This window comes from Sus scrofa, chromosome 9, assembly GCF_000003025.6.
Source record: "Sus scrofa isolate TJ Tabasco breed Duroc chromosome 9, Sscrofa11.1, whole genome shotgun sequence".
NCBI lineage: Eukaryota > Metazoa > Chordata > Mammalia > Artiodactyla > Suidae > Sus > Sus scrofa.
This window is the reverse complement of record NC_010451.4, coordinates 11,286,777-11,300,863: the sequence shown is the minus strand read 5'-3', so window position 1 is coordinate 11,300,863 and position 14,087 is coordinate 11,286,777. Positions and strand designations below refer to the sequence as shown.

The 14,087-nt window shown below is 55.3% G+C and overlaps 1 protein-coding gene across 1 annotated transcript in view; it reads right to left on the bottom strand.

Moving 5' to 3' along the window:
- Positions 1–14,087, bottom strand: part of MYO7A (myosin VIIA) — an 86,432-nt gene that overhangs the window by 36,755 nt on the left and 35,590 nt on the right. Inside the window, 5 exon segments of the mRNA NM_001099928.1 lie at positions 381–473; positions 895–1,053; positions 2,957–3,094; positions 9,176–9,282; positions 13,646–13,781. Coding sequence (NP_001093398.1) covers positions 381–473; positions 895–1,053; positions 2,957–3,094; positions 9,176–9,282; positions 13,646–13,781 — 633 coding nt within the window.

Here is a 14,087-nt window from a genome sequence, read left to right as displayed (position 1 = left end):
GCTCAGAAAGGGTCAGGGACCTGCCCACATTCCTAGAGCAGAGAGCCACAGGGTCAGGACTGAATCCAGGCCTCCGTGGTGAGCCCGTCTCTGGCCTGTGGTTTGCTCACCCACGGTCACAGCTCTGAGCCGACCCCTAGGTCACAGATGCTCTCAGAAACCCACTGCCCCTCCACCACCCAGGAGGCCTTCCTTACCTCACGCCTGCCCCTTCCGGCCACAGCCACTGGGCAGAAGGATGGCAAAGGCCCAGCCCTGGCCCCATTAGGTGCAGCGACTCCTCTACAGAGGCCCCCTCGGACCCGTTCCCACTGTCACAGGGCGTTCACAGCCCCACCCCCACCCCCACCGAGACAGCTGCAATCAGAGGCCGTGCTCACCTTCAGAAAAATCTTGGTTTTGCCTATCTGCCAGTCATCGTGGGTGCCCAGCACAGCCTCGGCCATGCGCTGACATGTCCCCCGCAGGTCATCCTGGGGGATGCACGAGAGAATGGGTGGCCCTGCCGGTGGGAAGGCCACCTGGTGTCCCTCCCAAGGCTGGGAAGCGGGACTCTTGCGCCAGCTGTGCACCTGACTCTGAGTGGCCCCAGCCGGGTCCTGCCTCTCCCGACCCTCACTCTTCTCCATAGCTTGGCCCCATGACTGCCAAACCTCCCCTAGAGCCAACCACCAGGGTGCCCTTGGCAGCCCTGGTCATGTCCATTACACCACACGTGTGAGGTCCACGCCAGCCGAGCCTGGCGACGGCGGTTCTCTGATGCACTCCGTGCCTGCCTGCCTGAGGCCGCGCTGATGTCATGGCCAGTGCCCTGTCCCAGTGAGAAGCCTGGAGCTTCTGCCCAGCCCGGAGCTGGGACCCTCCCTCCCAGCGCCTCGGCCCCCAGCCCTGCACCTGCTTGTAGGCTGGCTTCACGCCGGGCAGCAGCACTCGGTACCGCTCCACGAACTCCACGAAGCTGTAGCGGATGGGGTAGCCGGCCCGGCGGATGCGGATGGTCTCCATCATCCCGGAGTACCGCAGCTGGCGCACGCACAGGTGCCGGTCGAACAGCTGCCGGGCCCAGAGCCAGGGGCGTCAGTGCCGGAGGCCCCCTGAGGGGAGGCCAGCCCGGCTCTGTGTCTCCCCAGCCCCAAACGAAGGCCCAGATAGGCCAAAGCCACACAGCAGAGGAGCAGCAAGGGGGGACCACATCCGGGCTGCAGGTCAAACCCACGGAGTAGCACAAAAGGAGCACGAGTTGGCGCAGGGTGAGCTGAACGTCTCTCTGAGTGCCCGGAGGAGAGATGGCTTAATTCCCCTTGGGGCATCGCGAGGGGGCTTTAGGGAGCAGGTGGTGTTTGCTCTCACCCAGACAGGAGAGAGGGTACTGGAGGGGCAAGCGTGCGCAGAGGCGACAGAGCCTAAAAACGCAGGACACGTTAAGGGACTTTATAGCAACAGAGGAGGCTGCTCCTTGCCAGGATTATGTTGTGCGGGGGGTGAGTGCCTTGTACAACCCCAGGGGGCACCCTTCATGCTACAGGCATCTTAGATTTATAGTCATTCAGACAACTTTCCGGCTACTGACAGTAAAGAGCCTTCCTTAAGGAAGAGATACATTTTTCTAATTGGCACAGTCATCTTGGGGACAGCAGCAGGGCTGGGGAACGCCTCAGAGGCCAGGCTAGGGAGGCAGCAGGGAGTGACCGCATCAGACCTGTGTTTGAGACCCGTGTCTCTCACTGCAGCGGGGAAGGGGACCAGAGAAGGGAAACCAAAGGCCGGGAGCCAGGAGACCCAGGGAGGAGGACTTGCTGCCAAGGTCCAGGCCACAGATGCTGGGGTCTGGGCCCAAAGAAGGTTCTGGAGGCATCTGAGAGCAGGGGAGATGCCCCCAGTGGCAGAGTCCCAGCCTCGGTCCCCTGGATCTCCTGCCTTAGAGGGGAGCTCCCTGGACCCCTTTGACTCTCACGCCCCCTGCAACCCCATCCTGAGGGGCAGGAGGACTGGCCAGCCCACTCTGGGGAAAGTTTCCAGGCAGGGGACAGGACCGGGGGCAGGGGACAGGGCTAGCACGCGGAAGGCTAGCTTCCGCCACCTGTTTCCTCTCCCTGCAGGCACTTTCCCTGGCCCAGCGCTGGCCTCCCGCCTTCCGCCCCTCCCGAGGCCCCAGCTTCCCCTGGGCCTCCCCTCCGGTCTCTGGGATAAACAACAGCTCCCAGAGATGTGGAAGGAGAGGGGCTCCTAGCAAGGGGGGGGGCCAGGCTCCCAGCTCTGCAGTCTCAAACCCCTTCACCTCCCTGAGCCTCTGGTCCTGCTCCTGGAATAAAGGTACCATAAAGGCTTCAGGGCTTTTGGGAAGGTTGAACGGGGCTGTGGAGAGCCAATCTGTCCTGGGCCCGGCACACAGAAAGGGCTCAGCAGATGTTATTCAGCCAAGTCAAAAACGAGAATGTTCCCCACCAGTCAGCAGAATCCAGGAAACCTTCCAGCAAGAGGTGCTAATTGGCTGGACCAAAGGAAGGGGGGCTTGCAAAGTCCAGGCTGCAGCAAGAGCCACAGCTGCCATTAACTGAGCACCTTCCTAGGTGCCTGGCAGTCCGCATGCATGACTGCATGGAATACACCCAGGAGGTGGGGATAAGGGGTCCTGTCTCCATCTATGAGGAAACTGAGGTATGAGGGGATAAAGTGACTTGTCTATAGTCACCCAGCGTCAAGATCGCAGAGCCCAGACTTGAACCTGCGTGCAGCACGAGAGTCCAGGTTCTTTCCAAGGCACGTGCAGCCTTGGTAAACAGGAACTTTGCTCCGCAAGACCCTCAGGGGCCCTGTCTCTCCCCAGAGGACAAAGTCCCAAGGGGCCCAGCCCACCCTGCCCTCCTCGGCCGGCCGCGCCCGCCCCCCAGGCGGGCCCCCACCCAACGCGGGCCCCAGCTGCCTCCGCTGCCCCGCTGCGGCCAGCGCTGCTCACCATGGGCTTCTTGAACTCGTTGGGCTTGATGCAGCGCACGAAGAAGGGCTGGCAGGCGCCCAGCGTGCGCATCAGCAGCTCCAGCGACCGCTTGAACTGGCTGCTCAGTGTGGGCGAGCGCTTCCTGGTCTCGGCGCCCTGTGGGGGGTGGACCACGGCGATGGGAGGGGCCGATCCGCGCCCCTGCAGCCCTCGGGAAGGGACAGGGACGGAAGGGACGAGGGAGCGGAGGTCAATGGGTCAGGGCTGAGGAAGAGCCGCCCAGGGAAGCGAGAGAGCCACGTGGGGTTTCCCGTGACCCGCCTGGTCTGGGCTGGAGCTTGGACCCCGGACGCATCCCCACTTGGGGAACCTCCCCAACCCCGGGGGGGCCAGGAGCTCTGTGCAAGGGACTGGGAGCTCTGGCTCCCGCCTTGGTGCTGAATGACTCTGGCAAGAGGCAGCCCCTGAGTCTCCCGCCTCCCTCCCCAGTTTACAGGAGTAACCAGACCCGTCACCTCAGGAGGATGGGGGTCTCCCCTAGAGAATGGTTCCACCTAAATTCAAAGCCTGTCTCCACACCGCCTGGCCTTGTGATTTCGGGCAGGTCCCTGAGCAGCGCTGAGCCTCCGTTTCCTGACTGGGAACAGCGCCATCTATCTAATGGATGGGGTTGCAAGAGCCCATCTCCGTAAAAGGCAACGCGAGAGGGCCTGGGTGCTACCTGCACCCTCTGCCCTCCCCCCGGGGTGGGGACTAGGGGTCATCAGCAGGTGGGCGGGGCAGACCCCGATCAGCCTCCTAAGAAGACACACAGTTGGCCCCTGGCCACCCTCCAGCACCAAGGCCCAAGGGGTCTGCGCTCCACCAGCCGCTCTCTGGGTGAGCCGGCCAGCAACCCACTGCACCTCCCTATCCCGTTGGGGTCCCCTTCTCAGAATACTGTGAAATGAGGTGGGGTGCTGGCCAAAGACCTGAGCAGCAAACAAACGGGAAGCACAACATCTCCAATAAGTACTGAGAAACTGGACCTAGAAACCAGATTCCATCCCAAAGCGTTTTGATGTTACGGTTTTCCTTGCACTTTCTTGGGGCGAGAATTTTTTTGTGTGATTTTGATTATTGTAAGATTTTCTCCTGTAAATAAGTCGTCATTTTATCTGATATCCTGTAGCACCAAAAAGCAGGGATGCAGGTGTAGCTTGGGAGGTATGTTGGGGGAGGAAGAGGCATTAACTTTAGCCCAGTCGTCCCAGGAGTGAAACAAAACTTGCCAAGAAACAGCAAACGCCTGCTATTCAGAAATGTGCCGTGTTTTCCACTTTGGTTTCATTTGGAATATATTCTTGGATTTTGCCAAGAGAAGCTGTGGAGTATTTTTGCACTGAGGTAGGGTGATCGTCAGCTCCGTGGCCCCCACGGCCGCCCCAGAACCTGACCCAGCAGTGGCGCTGGGTGAAGCCATCCACGTTGGGCTCTACCCCCAGGTACAGAGGACGTGCTAGGAGCAGGTGTGTATATACACAGCCCACATCCGTACACATAACACACACACACAGTACGGACAGACACACAGACACATAACACACACAGCACGCAAATATACACACAGACACATCAGACACATATATACACAAACACAACACCACAGACACACACTGACACACAACACAGAAACCACCTACAGGTGCATACACAGCCACATACACATAACACACACACACCACGCAGAGCACACAAATGTATACACATCTCACCACCACACACAGCACACACAGACTCATATCCATACCCACAACACACACACATGCACACACAGACACACTTATGGAGCATACCTGCACACGTAGCATGTATGCACAATACGCACAGCACACAAAGCATGCACAACACACACGAACCTAACACACACCCCTCTTTGGTTTCCATCAGTGGGCTGGAATGTCCCCTTTCTGTCTGTCTTTGTCTTGGGCTGTGAGCCCCGCAAGGTCTCCCTCATTTACTGCTGCTCCCAGGGCTGGTCACAGCAACAGCCAACAACACACCGCCGAACTGAAGTGGTGCTGAACTGGTTGCTAGGATCCATGGGCTCCCAGAAACTGTCCATCCACCTGCTGCTCAGGCCACACATCTAGGATCCACGCCCAACTCCTCTCATATCCAAGACGCCAGCAAATCTTCCTGGTTCTCCCTCCAAAATGGATCCAGAATCTGCCCCTTCTTAGCACTTCCTCCACGGTCAGCCTGGACCAGGCCACCTGAATGCCTCTCCCATTATTACAATAACCTCCAAACTGGCCTGCCCGCTTCTGTCCCCAACACTCCATATCACCCTGCACTCCCCTCTCCACACAGCAGCCTGAGGGAGGCTGTGACAACACAAATCCCGTCGTGTCTCTCCCTCCCTCAACCAGCTCAAAACCCTCGATGGAGCCCCAGTTCACTCAGCATGAATGCCAAGGTCCTTGTAAGGACCAGCGATGTCGCACGGGATCTGGTCCCAGTTACTTCCAGCCTCCACCACCTCCCTCCCTCCCTTGCAGCCACTCCTGCCTCTGTGCTCTCCCTACAATGCACCAGGCAGGTTGGGGCTTAAACAGCACCTTAGGGCTTCGCGCTTGCTCTTCCCTCCCCTTGCAATGCTCTTCCTCCAGAATGCTCATGGCTGGCATCTCCACCACCTTACCAACCCCTCAGTAAAGCCTTTCCTCATCCCCCTACTCGAAATTGCCAAGCCCCACCTCCCGCAACCTTCCCATCTCATGTATCGCCATGGGACATATTATATATTTTCCTTGTTTATTTGCTTCTTAACTATTTCCCCTTCTGCTAGAATGTAAGTTTCTCTCCGTTTTGGTCACTACGCTACATCCCCAGGACATCAGATGATAATACATAACGGGCACTCAAAAGGTATTTGTGATGGACGGAAGGAATGACTGAATGGGGACTATGAGCCCAGGGTCTGCTCTCACCTCCCTGGCCACCTGCTTTCTGATTTGGTTTTAGTTCATTGGAAGGAAAGGTCATCTTTTCCGACATGTGTTGTATTCTGGGATAACCTGCAGGTCTTTAGGGGTAAAGGCAGAAGTGAGAAGCCCAAAAGCCAATGGTCAATGACTCCTCGGAGGGGCTGGAAGTGACTGGCAGGAGAAGCCCCCTGCGTAAAGAGTGAACAGGTGTCCTGTGGACTCATGGCCCCAAGGACATGTGCCCGGGGTTGAGGAGGTACTCTTGTCTCGGCTGCTCCCTCCAGCAGCAATGGTTGCCCTGAGGCTGCCTGGAGCACCCTGAGGGGGCAGACCTGGGTCAGAGGGTAGAATTCCAGAGGGCGGAGCCTGCGCAGGACATGGGTCTGCTGGCTGGGAGGTCACGGGCTTCCACCCTAAGGAGGGTTCGGCAGCCAGGGCACTGTCACCAGCACAGTGTGACTCAACAGCCACCCTTCACCAAGCTGATTTCCATGGCCCTTTAACAGAGCTGTCATGTTTCCAGCAGTTACAAAGCATTTTTTTTTTTTTGTCTTTTCTAGGGCCACTCCCATGGCATATGGAGGTTCCCAGGCTAGGGGTTGAATCAGAGCTGTAGCCGCCTGCCTACACCAGAGCCACAGCAACGCGGGATCCGAGCCGTGTCTGCAACCTACACCACAGCTCACGGCAACGCCGGATCGTTAACCCACTGAGCAAGGGCAGGGACCAAACCCGCAACCTCATGGTTCCTAGTCGGATTCGTTAACCACTGTGCCACGACGGGAACTCCTACAAAGCATTTTCATTTTTTTTTTTTCCTTGAGGCAATGCGTGCAGGCAGCCACAGTACAGCGAAAAGGAGCAGGGCCTTGAAAGCCTCGCTTTAGTCATCACTTGTGCATAACCTTGGCCCCAAGTCCCTGCACCTCCCTGAGGCAGACTTAGATCAGAACCCTGTGTCACAAGCTGTATGGGCTCGAGCCCATACCCTAGCCTCTCTGAGCCCCGGCTTCTTTACCTATAAGGGGAGGGCAATAGGAATTCCTCGCAGGGGTGCCATGGGGAGTGAATGAGGTGACAGATACAAATAAACAGCTCACAACCTGGCCCAGAAGACAAGATGTACTGGGTACCCACTGTGTCACTGCAATGTTCAAATTCTGTGCTCCAAAAACTCCCTTGGGAGCAGGCCATGTCTGGAGACCCCACAGCCTTACACTTGAACCTCTCCATGGTTCCCCAGCAAGTGGGTTCTAAGCCCAGGGCTCCAGGGAAGGAGGCTTAGAACAGGAAACGTCATGCAGAGTCCCCACACATTTCCAGGGGCTTGGGAAAGGAGGGGACGATGGGTTCAGAGGTCTTCTGGCACTGCCCAATGCCAGGAGAGGTGAGGGGGCCTGGCAGGGGTCGAGCTGGGGTCTACGGGAGAACAGGAGAGTGGGGGACAGCCCTGAGCCACTCCCGTCTCACCAACCCTGCGACCTGCACTGTGTGGGCTTCAGGGCAGGGACTGCTGGGGTTGGAGCTCCAGGCGCCTGGGCCCCAGTGCTGGCCTGGGACCAACCCATGGGCAGAGGACAGAGGCCTCCTTCCAGGCGCACGCCCTGCTCCTGTGGCTTTATGAACTGTGCACCTGCAGTTCTATGAGGCACCTGCCAGCAGGGGGACGCCAGGCGCACAGGAAGGAAGAGGGACTCAGCCCGAAGACCAAACGTGGGCGGATTCAGTATCAGGCAGAGAGGAGAGGGAGGCTGAGAAAGGGTAGGCGAGGGGAAGACAGAGTCACGCTGCCGCTCAGAGTACCCAGGGCCCTTGGGGACCAAAGCGCTGTGGGAGCTGCGACCTGGACACACCAGGGATGCTGTTTCAGGGCCTAAGGGGGTCTGGGGCGGGGGGAGGGCCCAGATGCTGTGACTTGGACGAAACCACATTCCATCTCTGCGCTTTGCCCCCGCCACACACACCTGCAAAATGCCGAAGATACCACCTGCCCCTCCTGTTCCACAAGGTTATCAGAGGATCTGACCCAGTCACGAAGGTAGAAACCCTGAGAAGGGCCCGGGGGAAGCAGCAGGCCTTCCTCCAAGAGACTCGATGGGGCAGAGGCCTTGGGAGACAAAGGTTCCAGTCCCAGCCCTGGCCCTGGTTCGCAGGGGACACCGGGCACGTCTCCCCTCTTTTCCTAAGACTCAGTTTCCTCCCCTATGAAACTGAGATGCCTGCAGTCCACACAACCCGAAAAACAAAAATCAAACCACGCCACAAACCACTCCACAAACAACACCACCAAAAACCACACTCCAAAAAAGAAACAAACAATAAAACAAAAAGCAAGAGCCCTTTCCCCAAGCCTCAGTGCCACGGGACCAAGGACACAGCCCAGCCCCAAGAGCGGCTGAGGCCTCTCCTGCCATCCTCCAGCGCCAGGCGGGGGTCGTTACCTTCGCAGAAGCTGCTGGCTGGCGGACAGTGCCCGACGAATAACCACAGAGAAACTACAACAGGAAGCACACATGCGTGGCGGGATGGGGTGGGGGGCGAGGAGAATGTGGTGGGTCAGAAAACGGGGGGCAAAATCCACCAGGGAAAGAGGACGACCCTCAGGGCAGCAGTCTGGGCTTTTGGGGGCTGGGGGCAACACAGGCACCTGGACAGGCACCGAGGGGCAGCGGCTCTGCCCTCCCCATGGGCCCCTCCATGCCCCCTCCAGGAAGCCAAGGGACAGGAGGAAGATATGAAATAAACGGGCTTACAGTCCTGCAGGAGACAAGTCCACCAGCCTACACTCTAGGGACAAAGGCAATGTCAAGGGTGGTAAATTCTCCACACACACACACCCCCTGCCGATGGGGGTCCAGGGCTGGCGCAAATACGGCTCTGGTGCCCATTTCTCCAAACAGCCACATCCATCCATGCCCTCAAGGCTGGGTGTGCCCCCTTCACCCGTGCTGCCTGATAGCTGCTGGAGGCTGGGCTCAGGGAGGGGACCCCCATGGTAAACCAAGTTCTGATCCATCAGGCTCTGCTCTGTGACCTCTCACGTGACCCTTCTCTGGGCTTTGCACCCCTTCCGCACCCCCTAGTATAAGAGGGCCACATGGGAGGATCCTGGAGGCCCCCCAAGACCCTTCTGGAACCACGGCAAAGCCCCACCCTTGTTCTGCAGCCAGAGGAGCTCAGCTGAAGCTATTGGACCAGGAGACTCTTAGACGCGGACCCGGCTTCTGGGGGCCCTTCCCGCCCAGTGACAACCACCCCCAGACATTACCATGGCGACGTCAGCCTGGAAGATCTGCTTGATGAACTTGTTCCTGGAGGAGTGGACCAGCTGGATGATGTCGCCGTGCAGGGTGTCCCGGTTCTTCTCCAGGAAGCCTGGGCAGCGGCAAAGAGCAGTCACACCTCCTCAGCTCAGGCAGCCGTCCCCAGCTAGACTCCGCCCTTCTCCCAAACCGCAGCACCTGCCCCGGGAAGCCCCTCAACATTCACCCAGTTCAACCACATCCAGCTTCCAATGGGGGACACTGAGGCCTAGAGAAGACAGCAGCTTGCCCAAGGTCACAGAGGACGTGAGGGGCAGAGCCAGCCTCACAGCACCCCCTCTTCCAGGCCTGGGCAAAAAAATGGGCAGGGGGTCTCAGGGCCCGCGAGGGAGTGGGGCCACCTTTGGGTCTGAATCTCCCCAGCCTGAAATGCCAGCTTTAGTCTTTTCTTTTAAGGGCCACACCTGTGGCATATGGAGGTTCCCAAGCTAAGGGTTGAATTGGAGCTACAGCCACCAGCCTATGTCACAGCCACAGCCACACGGGATCCAAGGCACGTCTGTGACCTACACCACAGCTCATGGCAACACAGGATCCCCGGCCCCCTGAACAAGGCCAGGGATCAAACCCACATCTTCATGGATACTAGTTGGATTCATTTCTGCTGCGCCACCACAGGAGCTCCCCAGCTTTAGCCTTTTGAATGCAGGTGAGGTGGGCTGGGACCTAAGACCCTCTCCCAGAACGCTTGCACCTGGGCCAACAGCTCCCTGAGCAACAAAATACAAAGAAACCAAAAGGGACCAAGACTGTGAAGCCAGGGCAATTATGAACAGTAAGGTACAAAAAGAGCACAAACCAACAGCCCAAAGCCGGGCACTGCCCCGGAGCCCTGCACATAGCCCAGCAGGGCGGACCACCCAAGCCAGCCCTCCAGCCCGACCCAGAGATGGCGACCGCCTCATTTAAGGAACCAGCCTGCCTTCCTCCAGGAGCAAGCAGGGGCACCTGTTTCTCATTCTCGCTCCCTCGTGCCGCAGCATGAGTCCCGGTAAAGCCTTGCCTAAATTCCTCGTCTGGTCTCTCATCAATTTCTACCGATGAAAGAGCCCAGTGACTTGGGTGGATAACGAAGGTGTCAAAAGTTAGTGTGTCCCCTGGGAGAGAATACACGTTCATCTGGTACCAGTTAAGAGTAAAGGAATGAATTTACAATACCTGGTGTTTGGGGAGCGCCTTCACAGCTGTAATGCACACAGCTCCCCCGTATCTGCAGGACAGGTGGGGGATTATCTCCCCATCCCACAAGGTGAAGAAACCAATGTTCAGAGAAGCTAAGCAGATTGTCTAACACCACACAGCAGACCACGGGCAGAGTTAAGAGGGGCGCCCAGGAGCCCCGGCACCACCCAGACTCCAAAAGCTGCCATGCGCTGGGACTGAGGACTTAGGAACTGGTTAAAGGGGATGCTTGCTACCTTGAGGCAGAAGATGGGATGCTCAAAGACTGGGGGTGCCTGAGGAGAAGGAACCCTGCGGAGAAGCAGCACCCTTTCTTCCAGAGGTCAGGCTACCGGTAGTTGGCACAAAGACGAGTGTGGGGCTGCCCACCAAGCCTCTGGGGACAGGTGAGCTGCAGGAGGCACTTGGCAGTGGAAGGTAGGGCTCTAAAGTCGGGGTGGAATTGCAGGGCCCTCGGGAAAGCTCCATGACAGACTCAATGGGGGACCCGAGAGAGGTCCCCTTCTAGGCCTCAGCGTCTCTATCTGTTGAATGAGCGTGATGTGGCCATAATCTCTTCTTTTTGGACCACCTGCCACCACCCATGTCGTAAATAAAATGCTGAATTAAATGGTATTCTGTGCATAGAGACCAGATGGGTGGTTGCTGGGGTTGGGGGGTGGGGGGGAGTTTGGGATTAGCAGGTGCAAACTACTGTATGTAGAATGCAAAAAAAACAAAGTCCAACTGTACAGCACAGGGAACTATATTCATTATCCTGTGACAAACTGCAATGGAAAGAATTTTTTTAAATGGGGGGGAACCGTGCTCTGTGAAGAGAAAATGCCGGGAGAATTATTTAAAGTAGTTCAGAACTGAATCGATGACCTTAAACTGAATCGGTGACCTTCAAGCCGTTTCCCTCTCCGTTTTCAAATCCATAAAAGTGGCTGACCTTTCTGGGTCCTCCAGATCTTAGAACATTTTATAGTTTTATTGCTCCGAGTAGAGCTCAGTTTTCATCCTTGTATCCTCAGCAAGAGCGTGATGCCTGGTACATAAAGGCTGGTTGACTTGAACAGAAAAATACAATCCCCTCTTACTCCCAACAGACCCATTTCTTTGTCCGACAGTCCTTCAAACTTAATGTTGGCTTCTGTCTTTCTAACAGAAGGGTAGGATCTCACAGCTGATTAGATAGACAGACAGACAGACAGATTAGATAGACATATAAGATAGATATAGATATTCAAGATATAATTGGACAAACCAAAATGTTCTTGTCACCCAGTGCTTGGAGTTTCTAATTCTGCACATCCTCAGAAAAACTTAATATTGAGGATTAATGTTATTTTTTAAGACACATGTTTATTATTTTTTCAGACTTTGCTCCAGGTTCTGCCTGAACACCTTTTAAGCAATATATTTAATAAATGTGCATGGCATCAGCACCAGAGGAAAAGGATAACACACTATTCTGGGGATCATTTTCTGCTTGACATCCTCAGATTCATTACGTTGGCCTATGTCACACCCGATAGTCTAAGGAGGGCTGAGCAGCCTTCAGAATCCATCGCTGCGGCACGGCTCACTCTCTGCTTTGTAGACCGACCAACAAGGGAGTGTGAAACCGGAGGCTCTTTGCTTGTTTGGAATGTCATTGGCCTCAGCTGTGGCTGGGACTCTTTGGGGCTGAAGGGCAGGGTCAGGGGGCGATGCCTCCCACAGCTGATGCTCATTCAAGGCCAACCCTTTGCGCTGGAGTGGGAGGAGCAAGGCTGGCAAGGACCGTCTTGGACAGACCCTGTAAGAATGCCCAGGCGGGGCGTCTTGACTGTTCTGTCTTCCTCACTTCTAGCTTTAAAACAAGCCCACTTGCATCTCCCTGGAGAAAGAAGATACATCTCCTTTAAAGCTCACCCTTGGTCCTATCACTCAGAGTCTTGGTGGGTAACTGGTCCGGTTCTAGGCCTGGCTTTGCATCCAATACTCTGTGTGGTCTAACGATAGTTGACTACCCCTTCTGAGTCTTAGTTTCCCCACATGTGCAAAAGAATATTAAGCCCACCCAAAGAATTGAAATCGGGGACTCAAAAAGATCCCTTGGGAGTTCCTGCTGCGGCTCAGCTGGTTACAAACCCAACCAGCATCCATGAGGATGCGGATTCCATCCCTGGCCTCGCTCAGTGGGTTAAGGATCTGGTATTGCCATGAGCTGTGGTGTAGGTCAAAGAAACGGCTCAGATCTGGCATTGCTGGGATTGCTGTGGCTCTGGTGTAGGCCAGCAGCTGCAGCTCTGATCCGACCCCTAGCCTGGGAAGTTCCATACACTGCGAATGCTGCCCTAAAAAGGCAAAAAAAAAAAAAAAAAAAAAAAAAAAGATCCCTGTATACCCTGCTCACTCTCCAGCATTATCCACAATAGCCAAAATGTGGAAACAAACCAAAAGTCCATCGATGGATGAATGGCTGAAGTGTGGTTCATATACGCATAGTGGAGTATTATTCAGCCATGAAAGGAAATTCTGACACGTGCTACAACACGGATGAACCCTGAAGACATTATGATGAGGGAAAAAAGCCAGACACGGAAGGACACATATTTGCGTGTTTCCACTTACATGAGGTACTTGGAACAGTCAAATACAAAGAGACGGAAAGTGAAATACAAGTTATCAGGGGCTCGGGGTGGTGAGGGGAGGATGGAGAGTTACCGTTTAGTGGGTACAGAGCTTCTGTGTGGCGTGATGAACAGGCTCTGGAGAGTGGTGATGGTTGTACAATATCGTGACTGCACTTAATGCCACTGAATTGTAGACTTAAAAAATTGCTAAGCTGGCGAATATATTGTATATATATTGAAATATTTATATATATTTAAAAATATATGTATATATATTATATGTTTATACAGTATATACATTATACATATATTATATATTTCTATGTATACTGAAATATATATCATATATGATATGATACATGATATATTATTATATATTATATAATATTGTATATCATATATTTCTATCTATAAAATTAGATTGTAATATATTGAAAATATATTGTATATGTTTTACCACAATTTTTAAAAATCTCAAAACAAAAAAGAGCACTGAGCCCAATGCTTCCTAACATCCTTTCCTCTTTGCATTTCAGGACCCAGGTGTCTCTGTCCTGGGCCCGGGAAGGAGAAGGAAGGGAGGGGACACAGGCAAAGAGAGACAGCCAGCACCAGAGAGCCCGTCTGTACCTTGGCTCTCGTAGTAGACAACGCCAGCAAAGTGGTTGATCCCAAACTGGGTCTCGTGGTTGTTCTTGGGCGGAATGTAGTTCGAGTTGAGCCGGTGCTGCGAGTTCAGCTTGTGCAGCATGGTGGTGTCTGTGCCCTGCGGGAACCGAGGAGCCGCTGTCAGGCCCGCCGCCTCCCCCCACCCCAGTCTCCACCAGACCCTATTGCCTTTCCTGCCCCACGTCTCCGCACCCCCTCTTCTGTCTTTCCCAACAGCTGCCCTCCCTTCCCTGCTACCCCAGGCACAAGCTCTCTGGGCCTCCGTTTCCCCATCTGAGATGGGGGTGGATTGGAGTTTCACAACCGGTACGTTCCAGGTTAGAAAATCCACTTTCAGAGTTCTTGCTGTGGCTCAGTGGAAATGAACCCAACTAGTATCCGTGAGGTTGTGGGTCCAATCCCT